Source organism: Salvelinus sp. IW2-2015, linkage group LG9, assembly GCF_002910315.2.
Source record: "Salvelinus sp. IW2-2015 linkage group LG9, ASM291031v2, whole genome shotgun sequence".
NCBI classification, from domain to species: Eukaryota; Metazoa; Chordata; class Actinopteri; order Salmoniformes; family Salmonidae; genus Salvelinus; species Salvelinus sp. IW2-2015.
This window is the reverse complement of record NC_036849.1, coordinates 11457264-11469066: the sequence shown is the minus strand read 5'-3', so window position 1 is coordinate 11469066 and position 11803 is coordinate 11457264. Positions and strand designations below refer to the sequence as shown.

The 11803-nt window shown below is 41.8% G+C and overlaps 1 protein-coding gene across 1 annotated transcript; it reads right to left on the bottom strand.

Moving 5' to 3' along the window:
• Positions 1 to 6244: 6244 nt before the first annotated feature.
• gpn1 (GPN-loop GTPase 1) lies at positions 6245 to 10129 on the bottom strand. The gene is made up of 13 exons (XM_023994230.2): positions 9916 to 10129; positions 9537 to 9630; positions 9187 to 9293; positions 9021 to 9058; positions 8790 to 8868; positions 8597 to 8691; positions 8397 to 8442; positions 8056 to 8202; positions 7751 to 7833; positions 7631 to 7670; positions 7423 to 7513; positions 7155 to 7265; positions 6245 to 6941 (listed from the first exon to the last, which is right to left on the bottom strand). The coding sequence occupies exons 1-13, from the start codon at positions 10090 to 10092 to the stop codon at positions 6850 to 6852; spliced, it is 1200 nt and encodes a 399-aa protein (XP_023849998.1). The 5' UTR covers positions 10093 to 10129; the 3' UTR covers positions 6245 to 6849.
• Between the last annotated feature and the right edge of the window lie 1674 nt (positions 10130 to 11803).

The window sequence follows — 11803 nt, the reverse complement described above, 5'->3', positions numbered from 1 at the left end:
CAGGAAATTTGCTTTAAAACTCCAAAATTTTCTCTCAGCTACATGGCAAAATGTGAACAAAAGCATGTGATGAGCTATAAAATAGCTAAAGAAAATGTCTCTGTCTCTGTCCCATAACAAAAAGTGTAATATTGCAGGAAATTAGCATTTATCTCTCTGCACCATGGCAAAATGTGTTGAAATGTAGTAAGTTCGCTTATTTTCCCAAAACAAACAAAAACCTCGGAGGTCGGTCCCCAAAAAGCACTAGTTCCGGCCCTGATCCATGAGTTCATAATTTCTTGATAATTGAGTGAATGAAAACACTGGTCACTCATGTTGTATGACACTGAGCTGAAGTACTGAAAACAGAAACCATGAATGGAGCACAAAATGTAAGTCGCCCTTTCTGATGAAAAAAAACGTGTGGTTGAATTTATTCAACTACTGTGACTGTTGTCTTTTTGTTGTCTCGGCCTTATTATATATCACGGTGGCGTGTGAACTATCGGGTTATAGAGCAAACAACTCAATTATCTCAACGCAGGTTGTAATATGGCTTTTTTCCTGGCTTGGCTTCCCAAGTGATTTTACCCACACACCACTACTGGTCAAAGAGGACTTCTGTAGTGCTTTGGGAGTCTGATGGCGGTCACTGACTGAAACGTTTCAGTGATTTTGCATGAGGTTTGAATAGAGTTTTTCCTTTACTACGCATACATAGCACTCTGAACAAAAAGTTAGTTGCAAAATTGGATGTGAATAATGTTGAATTAAGGGGCTGGTTGTGACTGGTTTGAGTCAGTCAGATTTGAGCAGTAAATGTCAGATCTATTACTGTCAGAACCGAGGGATCTGTCTCATCATTTTCAGTTCCAGAGCTCTGGATGACTAAACAACACTCACCTCGCAAACAGCCCTGTGTGGATCAGCTACTACCCACGCGCGCGGGCACACACACACGCACACGCACACACTCACGCACGCACGCACGCACGCACACGCACGCACACACACTCATGTATGCACACAAACTGTGTCTGGATCAATTGCCTGCATATTTCCTGTTGACGGCTCTTTAAAACAGTCCACCTGTTCTTCTGGTTCTCCTACAAGTGTCTCAGTTTTAATGTTATTTCAATAACAGGACCTGAAATGAAGTTGAGATGTAAAGGGTCTTTTTAAATAGTGATCAATAAATAATTCCGTAATATAATGGAAACAATTACTTAACATGCAGAGTGTGCAGGTTTTATTCCACCCCAGCACCATTACTATTAATCAGATGTGTTAGTAAGTGCTGGGATGGAGCAAAAACCTGCAGACCCTGCAGCACCGTGGGACCAGGACTGTCCAACCCCGTACTGACAATTTTTAGGCTAGTGTGAGAATCCACAGAGCTAGATCCCCTTAATAAACTACATGTCCCATGATGCCATGCATGGAAGTGGTACCTGGAACAGAACACTGAGTGCTCTAAGAACATCAGGAACACAGACTCCCAGCACGGCCATAGCATCAATCAGTGTTCGCAGAATAAACAGGGAGCGACTAGTAGTTGGAGAAAAAAGGGATAAAGGCAAATGTGATACAATAGGATGAAAGGAACCTGAGCCATCCACCAATTTACGTCAAATAAATTCTCTAGACATAAAAAGCTGCATTTCTGTGTGAAGACTCACAAGCATTAATAGCGGGAAACATTAATATTAATGATCGTGCCCTCAAGGCGAGAAGTCAGGTGCATTCGAATGATGTCATAATACATTAGCGTTGCAAGGCAGGGGGATAAGGGCAGGGACTGTGGAGTGCAGCAGCTCAGGGAGGCTAATAAAACAAACACATTAACAATACAGCATGCAGTAGAGAGAGGTGGTTTTATTAGCTCAAGGTGTGTTGTTATTAGACACAGAGGGGGGAGGGATCGCACTAGCCCAAATGATGTCATGCAGCTGCATGCCAGCAGGAGAGTCGTGTGCAGAGAGAGAGAAAGTGAGAGGAGGAGAAGGGGGGTGAGAGTGGGTGCTGATGAGAGAAATGTGTGGGCTATGAGTAGAGGAGAAAGGTACAGTACAGGATGCAGAGAGAAAGAAGAGAAGGAAAGAGAGACGGAAGGAAAAAGAGGGGGTGGAAGAGAGTGGTAGAGGTTATGAGTGGAGGAACAGAGCCACAGCATTGGAGGCATTAAAGAGATTGAGGGAGAGAAGAGGGAGGACGTTGCTTGTATAACACCTTTCCATTGTCTATCACTGCATTTGACTGTGCAGTCTTACCCCTGCAAAAGCCAAAGAGCAACCCCATATACCTTGAGTCAGTGTAAAACAACGACATAAACATTCCATGGAGAGGGGGATGGGAGGATGAGCAGAGGAGGAGAGGAGGGTAGACGACGATGTGTTTAAAAGGAAAGCCTCATCACCAGTAACCCTTCAGTGATGTCATTTCCAGCCAATCACAGGAGCTCCCTTTCATCTCTCTGCAGATGCAGTGCATGCATCAGTCTCATCGTCCGCATAGATCACATAACTAGACACAACAAACAATAAGAGGACAATGTCACGAGGAAAGCAAGGCACATGGTTTTACAGTATATCTATAGGTGTTGTGAGGGGGAGGGGGGACACACATGGTTTTACAGTATATCTATAGGTGTTGTGAGGGGGGACACACATGGTTTTACAGTATATCTATAGGTGTTGGTGAGGGGGAGGGGACACACACGTGGTTTACAGTATATCTATAGTGTTGTGAAGGGAGGGACACAAGCGGTTTACAGTATATCTATGGTGTTGTGAGGTGGAGGGGGGACACACACTGGTTTTACAATATATATCTATAGTGTTGTTTGTGAGGGGACACACACATGGTTTTTACAGTAATCTATAGGTGTTGTGAGGGGGAGGGGACACACACATGGTTTTACAGTATATCTATAGGTGTTGTGAGGGGACACACACATGGTTTTACAGTATATCTATAGGTGTTGTGAGGGGGAGGGGACACACACATGGTTTTAACAGTATATCTATAGGTGTTAGTAAGGGGGAGGGGGACACACAATGGTTTTACAGTATATCTATAGGTGTTTGTGAGGGGGGGAACCACATGGTTTTACAGTATATCTATAGGTGTTATGAGGAGGGAAGGGGGACACATGGTTTTACAGTATATCTATAGGTGTTGTGAGGGGGAGGGACACACACATGGTTTTACAGTATATCTATAGGTGTTGTGAGGGGGAGGCGGGGACAGCACATGGTTTTACAGTATATCTATAGGTGTTGTGCGGGGGAGGGGGTACATAGGTTTGCAGCTGCTACAATCTGTTGTAAGGGCGTTGGCACATAGTGACATTGGTTTAGTATGGGGGACATTAGACTCTTGTGACAGGACTTAATATAAAAATGTTAAATTCTGTGTTAGTGTGTGTGTGTGTGTGTTGTGTGTGTGGTTGTGTGTGTGTGTGTGGTGTGTTGTTGTGTGTGTGTTGTGTGGGGTGTGTGTTGTGTGTGTGTGTTGGTGTGTGTGTGTGTGTGTGTGTGTGTGGTGGCAGGTTGCAGATCTGCAGCAAATCTCTATGTGATGTTTGGGGAGTTGCGGTGGGGGCTTGCAGATCTGCAGCAAATCTCTAGGTGCTGTTTGGGGAGTTGCGGTGGGGGCTTGCAGATCTGCAGCAAATCTCTAGGTGCTGTTTGGGGAGTTGGGGTGGGGGGCTTGTAGGTCTGCAGCAAATCTCTAGGTGCTGTTTGGGGAGTTGGGGTGGTGGGCTTGTAGGTCTGCATTGAGCCTCTGTGCAGTGGGATGAGCTCACTGCGTCAGTCCTGTGCTGTTGACCACTCACCCATACCAAACAGCACCATCCATTATTCATTAGACTCTGTCGTCATTCCTCTCTCTTGCTCATTATACAGCCTCTGTAGTGATATTAGAATTCAGGGTTTCAATCAATCAATCAAATTACCATTTGAAAGACCTTAGGGCAGGAAGGAGTTGAAGAGAATGGAACACAATGAGACCAGGCAGAATGTATGCCAATGTTTATGCCATTGCCAGTAATCCCCAGCATGTATTTTATGTCCATCAGATACAGTAAGAATGACATCATGCTGTATTCCAAAGGGGCAACACACATCCTGAATCCACTTACCCTCCTCAAATCAAACCCAGAGGATGATGTCATAATAACAAGACTCAATGTTGTGATGGCGTCATGAGTCACCCTGCTAAGCGAGACTGCTGGACCAAAGTTACCCTAACAATAAATCAGATGAAATCAGTTTCTTATTTAATTTAGTCGAATATGCCTGCAGGCCCATATAATGATGTCATCTTGAAGAATACATGTCGACATTGGACTTGGACACCACAGATCTTCTTCAATGAAAACAAAGTTTTATTAAGGTTAGGTCTTTGTTATGATGTGAGAAAGGAAACGTGAAGGTAAGTAAATGTATCAAATAGGAACCCCAAAGGGTGTATCAAGTCACAGCTAATGATAAGCAGCAGGTAGCCTAGCGGCTAAGAGCATTGGGCCAGTAACCGAAAGGTCGCTGGTTTGAATCCTCAAGCAGACTAGGTGAAAAATCTGTCGACGAGCCCTGGAGCAAGACACTTAACCCTAATTGCTCCAGTAAGTCGCTCTGGATAAGAGCGTCTACTAAAATGTCAGATATGATATTGCATGAAAAAGATAAGTCAGCCATGATTTGCACAGACAAAAGATCATGACATTTGACCTTATTCACTACCTCCCAAAGAGTTCACTTGCATGAAAATGTGATTTCTCAATTGTAGTTATAACATTCTTCTCATACTTGTGTTCAACTTTGACACATTATTCAGCTTTTTACTGTAGATATGTAATTACTAGTAGGCGTTTTGACACTTTCCCACTGAGCTGTGAATTCCTCTCCCGCTCAAGAGATCCTATTTGTTCCCTGTGTGTCTGGCGACATTTCTAGCCCACGCGCTGAGAGGGGCGTGGAGGGTGTGTGAATGTTCTTGTAAATGCCATCGCGGAAGTGAGTCACCATCACTGGAAGAACACCGACACAGGAGGCGTCTGGCTGCTGCCATTGTTTGTGTTGCCGCGACAACACTTTCATCTCATCAGAGACACGGTTTGTGTTTATGTGAATCTGTGTGGTAAGACCCACTCATCTTGAGCAAATGGAGGGAAACGTTGGCCATTAAGACTGAGATCTGTGATAAAATACTCCCCTGTATCTGTTGGCTTTCTGTGCTGCTGCAAACACGACTCAGCAGGCGTGACTCATGCATTTGCATTACACATATAGCAGGAATATACAATAAGCAGCCACAGCAGCAACTATCAGAGCAGATGAAATCTGCATCTACCGTTAAGATCTGTAAACATTGAATGGTTAGGGCCGAATGAAGGGTAAGTGATTTGGGACAAGAGGACTCAGCGATGCAAAGCATTGAAGAGAAAGCTCACCCATTTTTACATATGGCCTTATTTTCACTATTTCTGTGCTTGTAGTTGATCCCCCCCAAACTGTTTTAGGATATTTTGTTTTAAGAGAAAATTGGTTGCGACATTTTGCTGAGTGATCACTTGCCATTGACTACTATGCATTATGAAAATGTGTGTAAAGCATGTTATAAAACAACTCATAATGCATCAGAACCTCATTCTGCATAATGTCCCAGCACATCCGTGTTTGAATGATGTCGTTTAAAACAACTAAAATATGCAAATATGGGACAGTGGAACATACAAAAAAACATCTAAATAAATGTAGTGCAGAAACAAAATCCACAATGACATTCTGATGTAATAACATACGGTTTTGAGTGTTTCAGCATTTTATATAACATGTCTAGACACATTTTCATAATGCATTGTAGTCTATGGCAAGTGATCACTCTGAGAAGAGACAAAATATGGAGATTTTATTTTTTTACGTTTGGGATATCACCTTCAAGCACAGAAAGAGTCAAAATAAGGCCACGTAAACATTTGTGAATTTCCTCTAACAAATGTGTTTTAATCTGTAAACTCATTTGCGGTCATTCTGTAGGCAAATGATGCCATACCCATCTGCAGCAAGGTAAAATAAACTGTATTTTCAGTCTTCACAGAATACCATTCTGCTGTATTTGTGAATGCCAGTTTGATTCTTAGGCCAGATGGCGAGAAGGCGTAGAATCCAGAATATTCCGGCTATCCACCCCCTCACCCCATAGTTTCATTCACATATGGCAGTGTGCATCTCACGAAGCCACACACGACTAGGCTGAACACATTCATAACCAATTTATTTAGCTTTAAAAATGATCGAGACAAACAACACTACAGGACTTTAACATGAGCACATTTGCACTAAAAAAGAAAACATTGTGATACAAAAATATACACTTCCAGGACTATGTGACTGTTAAAGAGCATTCCCCAGATAGGAAGAATGAAGCTTCATAGAATGAACTTACAAACAATATGCAATAAAACAACTTAGGATAAAAATAATAGGATACAAGTACATTATTCCATCAGCCATTATCTCAATAACCCTCCCTTATAAACTAAATGAGTCTCGAGCTTCTGACAAAGAAATAGGAAACAAGTGGTTCACTTTTTCCAACACTTATGCAAAAATATTGTCCTTAACTTGATAAGTTGCAGTTAGTAAGATCAAACAAAAAACCTACATAACACTTGCATTCACAAGGAAAAATACTAATTTTCAAGTCAGAGTTGAACTGCAACACTGCATCAGTCCAATGAAGTTCAGCACTTGTGAAGAGGGGACCAGTAGGCATGCAGGTAGGGATAGAAGTCCCAGTAGCCAACACACCTAGGTGTATCTCCATAATCTAAAGTGGCATCCTTACAGGGTCCTCCAGACATCATTGAGACTTCCTATTTCGTACCTGCACCACTTCTTTCCTCTCCTTCAGGAAGTTCCCGAAGGCTGTGCCCTCCTTGCTCTCCTCAGTCACTGAAAGGGATGATATGTTAAGTCAACAAGGGAACTTATATTGCCAGTATTTTTGTGTGTTTGATCATATTTTTGTAACAAATCTTTGCTTTCCACGCAAGAATCATTCACGAATCATGATTAAGCTTGTTGTTAGGAATACAAGGTGATTTGATGTTATGGGTTAAATCAATGATAGGACCTTGAGGCCACTAAAAAAGTTTCTCCCCGTACCGTTGTGATCTATGTCATCCGTGTCGCTGTCCTCCCCCTCCTCTTCCTCATCCTCATCAGGGTTACCACGATTGAAGATGAGATCACTTCGGCCCGCCACATCAGCTTCCCCTGGAGGACAGGAAGTGGCATTTCATTATTTATTTCACAGAACACCTAGCATATAATACACAAAATGTGATCTCTTACACTCACACAATCAAGCACGTAATGCTTCGGGGGTCACTCTCTCTCTCACAGGCACACAAACATGGACACACACACACACCTGTCCGTGAGGTCGTCTCCATGGCAACAGCTCCCATGTCCTTCTGTAAATGCTCCATCTGCTCCTGCTGCTTCCTGCTCTGAGCATCGGCCTGGAGGACATACCAGGACCGTCAGAGAATGATAGATGTCCCGTGCACACACACTGGCAAACATACAGTAGTTCTCAGTATTGTGCGCAGACGTAGCATTGGTATTTAAACACTCACCAGTTCTTTATGAAGTCTTTCATATTCAGGACGATAATCCCTGAACAACACAAAACAATTAATTTTCACACAAATATTACACAGTGGTGTGCGTGTTTGCAGAGCAGCCCCCTCACTCACGTCTCGTACTCCTTTGCAGCCTCTGCCACCTGAACAAAGAAATCGTCCAATCCGCTGCCTGTGACTGCAGACACACCCACAACCTGCACATGAAACACAGACGTGACCAATCAGAGGGAACACGCGATAAACCCTCTCAAAAATGCACAGAAACACTTCCCCATAGGTTGATGTAAAAGTCCAACACAAAACTCATAGAATATTGTCTCACATACACACATGCAGATCACACACAAATAATACTACATACAGTTCACAGAAGTGTGCACTGAAGAAGCATAATGTATTGAAAGACAGACGCATACCCGTAAGTTGGTGTAGAACTCATCCAGCACAAGGCTCATGGAGCGCGTCAGGTTGCTGACGTAGGACGTCTCCTGGTTCAGAGCGTCCTGGAACACCTCAAAGTCCTGCATCCACTCCACCGCAAAGCTGTGGTCGATTATGTCTGTCTGAAACCACACAACACAGACATGTACCAAAATCTGTGGTTTGTTATCTCTGTATTATTATCCTCCCCCAAAAACATATTTCCTTTGAGCATGTCAACACCTACGACTACACACCTATAGTTTTTCCCCTCATTCAGTAATTCACTGTTACCAAGTTAAAGTGGTTTGATGAAAGTGTTCCAATCATTTCCTACCTTGTTCATGATGACAATGAAGGGCAGCTTTGTCTTGTACAGGATGCTGGTGGGTAGGGGGGACACAGTCACAAAGTGAACAAGCAAAAGCCCCACACTAGTTCTTTATTGCCCATATGTCAAATATTCAATTTGTTCGAACCAATTTGTGGTTTTATTTGACCATCGGAAAGTAGCTAGTGCTCCCTACAGTGTCAGACCTGCAGGCGTAGAGCATGTTGGACATGAAGGTGACTGGGTTGACACTGCGAGACGTGTCCATCACGTAGACCACCACACAGGGGAAGGAAGAGGCCTGGAAACACATTCACACAGACACCAAACAGATCACAATTATGTTGCATCTAGTCATATCTTTAGGCCTAAATGTTATAACACATTACTACTACACACCAGAGTTTCAGTGATGATGGTTCCAGACGCTGACCAGGTGAACACTTCTATCTGTCCAGGAGTGTCAATCAACACATATCTGTAGACATAGGTCAAAGGTTAGGGAAGGTAGGTAGGTACACACCAGAAAAGGGGATGGCAAAACAACAGTACAACGCTGTACTAACTATGCTTCTTCTATGCTTACCAGGAGTACATCTACTAACTTTCAGATTTAAAAAAAATACTTACTGGTGATTGTACTGTTTCTTCTCAATGAATTTCATGACCTGAGAAGGCAAAATGGGAGATTTTGATTCATAATATTCAAATTGTGCAAGCAATAATAGTGACATCTATTGGACAGTCTAGGTGTCAAATACACGTCCTGTTACAACAGAAAAAGAGTTGGGCCTACCTGATCAAACCTCGTAGCAAAGAGATTCAACGAGGTGACAATTCCTCCATTAGGACCTAGGCCATATTGCTTCATTACTTCTTTGTAATTCACTGTGTCACGAATATCTACAAGGGGACAATAAGCAGCTTTCAGTTACTTATTAGCCATGCTAGCTAGCTAATACAATAATAGTGTCGTGGGATATCAACATATTTACAATTCTTGAATTCTATCAATAGAATACCAAGGGGAAAAAAACATACCTTTCTGAACATTCAACAAATTAATGATTGGCAAGAAGTATTACAGTATCAACATGATGCCAGACACATGCATGGTTATGCATGGTGGTCAGAATGATTTCTTACCAATGTTGGCTGGGAAAGGAACTTCGTGCACCGCAGGGTCTAGGTTGATTACATATGGAGGAGACTTCTTGGTGTGAAGATGAGCATTGAGTCGCTGAGAAGGAATATCAACAACGTCAGCTCTAGCTAGGTAACGTTAGCATAGGTAGCTAAGTTAAAACCCAGATGTCCGTGACTTAGCTAATATATACCGTTTCCAAACTGCTTGACTATATAGCAAAGAAGAAAAAGACTAAATTCCAGAAAACAATTGTGCTTAGTTTGGTTGAGCTAGCATAGCTATGTCTCATACACCGTACTGGTAACGTTAGCTAGCTAACTTACCTAGCTACTGTAGTGCTAACAGTTAGTTAGCCAACATTAGCTCGTTTTAGCTTACCTGCACAAAAGTTGTTTTTCCAGACCCTGCCATGCCAAGCACTATGAGACAAACGGGTTTCTTCTGCGAAGCATTTCCCGAAGTAGTCTCTTTTGCTGAGTCACTATTGTCGCCTCCTCCATCATCGCATTCACTCCTTTCTCCTTCTTGACAAGTGCTCCCAGACGCAGTAGCCATGCTTGTTGTTGGTAGAGACTGTTGCTGTGAAGTAGTCGAGTCTGTCGCAAAGCCAGCCTGTCTTTCTTATTTCCACCACTAAGTGATGCTCTTACCTGCTCTTTTTGTTTCCGTTTTTCTCCTTCAGCGTAAAAAAAGGAAAATGGTATTCAATGGCGTAAAGTACTTAAGTAAAAATACTTTAAAGTACTGCTTAAAACTTCTTCTTAATAGGGGGCGCTGTTTTCACTTGGGAAAAAATCATGCCCAAATTAAACGGCCTCGTACTCTGTTCTAGATCATACAATATGTATTTTATTACTATTGGATAGAAAACACTCTGAAGTTTCTAAAACTGTTTGAATTATATCTGTGAGTAAAACAGAACTCATTTGGCAGCAAACTTTCAAACAGGAAGTGAAAATTCTGAAAATGGGGCTCTCTGTCAGGGCCTGCCTATTCAACTGGCTTATATTTATGGATCTGTATGCACTTCATACGCCTTCCACTAGATGTCAACAGGCAGTAGAATGTTGAATGGGGTGTCTAGCTTGATCTGAGACCGAATGAGAGCTTTTGGAGTGACCGGTCCGCTCTTTTGTCAGTATTCAACTGTGCACCAGGGAACCTAACATTGTCTTCTGAAATGCGTTACGTATACACGACGAAATGCTCCGGCTCTGATTTTATTGGATACATATGAGAAAAACATCCTAAAGTAGGATTTTCAACCGAGTTTGACCAGTTTATTCGACGTTTATTGGGAATTTGGGAATTTTTCGTTCAGTGCGCAAAGATTTCTTGGACATGTGCCCTCCACATGGCTAGCCAAAGTTGCTAATTCGACAGAAAAAATGGACATTCTAAAACAAAACAACGATTTATTCTGGAACTAGGACTCCTTGCACAACATTCTGATGGAAGATCATCAAAAGTAAGAGAATATTTATGATGTTATTTCATATTTTTGTGGTTTGTGTTGGCTCCAACAAGGCGGAGAATATGTGAGCGCTGTCTCACAATATTGCATACTGTATGTTGTACTAAAGTTATTTTTTTAAATCTAACACAGCGGTTGCATTAAGAACCAATGTATCTTTCATTTGCTGTACAACATGTCTTTTTTAGTAAAGTTTATGATGAGTTCTTTGGTTAGATTACGTGACCGTCCAAAATATCTCCGGACAATTTGGTGCATCATGGCTACATATTCACAATGTAAAACCAGGATTTGTACCTCTAAATATGCACATTTTCGAACAAAACATAAATGTATTGTATAACATGATATTATAAGACTGTCATCTGATGAAGTTGTTCAAGGTTAGTGATTAATTTTATCTCTATTTGTGGGTTTTGTGAAAGCTACCTTTGCGGTGAATAAATGGCATTGTGTGTTTGGCTATTGTGGTGAGCTAATATAAATATATATTGTGTTTTCGCTGTAAAACACTTAAAAAATCGGAAATATTGGCTGGATTCACAANATGTTTTATGATGAGTATTTATTTATTTCACGTTGCTCTCTGTAATTATTCTGGCTGTTTTGGTGCTATTTGTGATGGTGGCTGCAATGTAAAACTACGATTTATACCTCAAATATGCACATTTTCGAACAAAACATAAATGTATTGTATAACATGATGTTATAAGACTGTCATCTGATGAAGTTGTTCAAGGTTAGTGATTAATTTTATCTCTATTTGTGGGTTTTGTGAAAGCTACCTTTGCG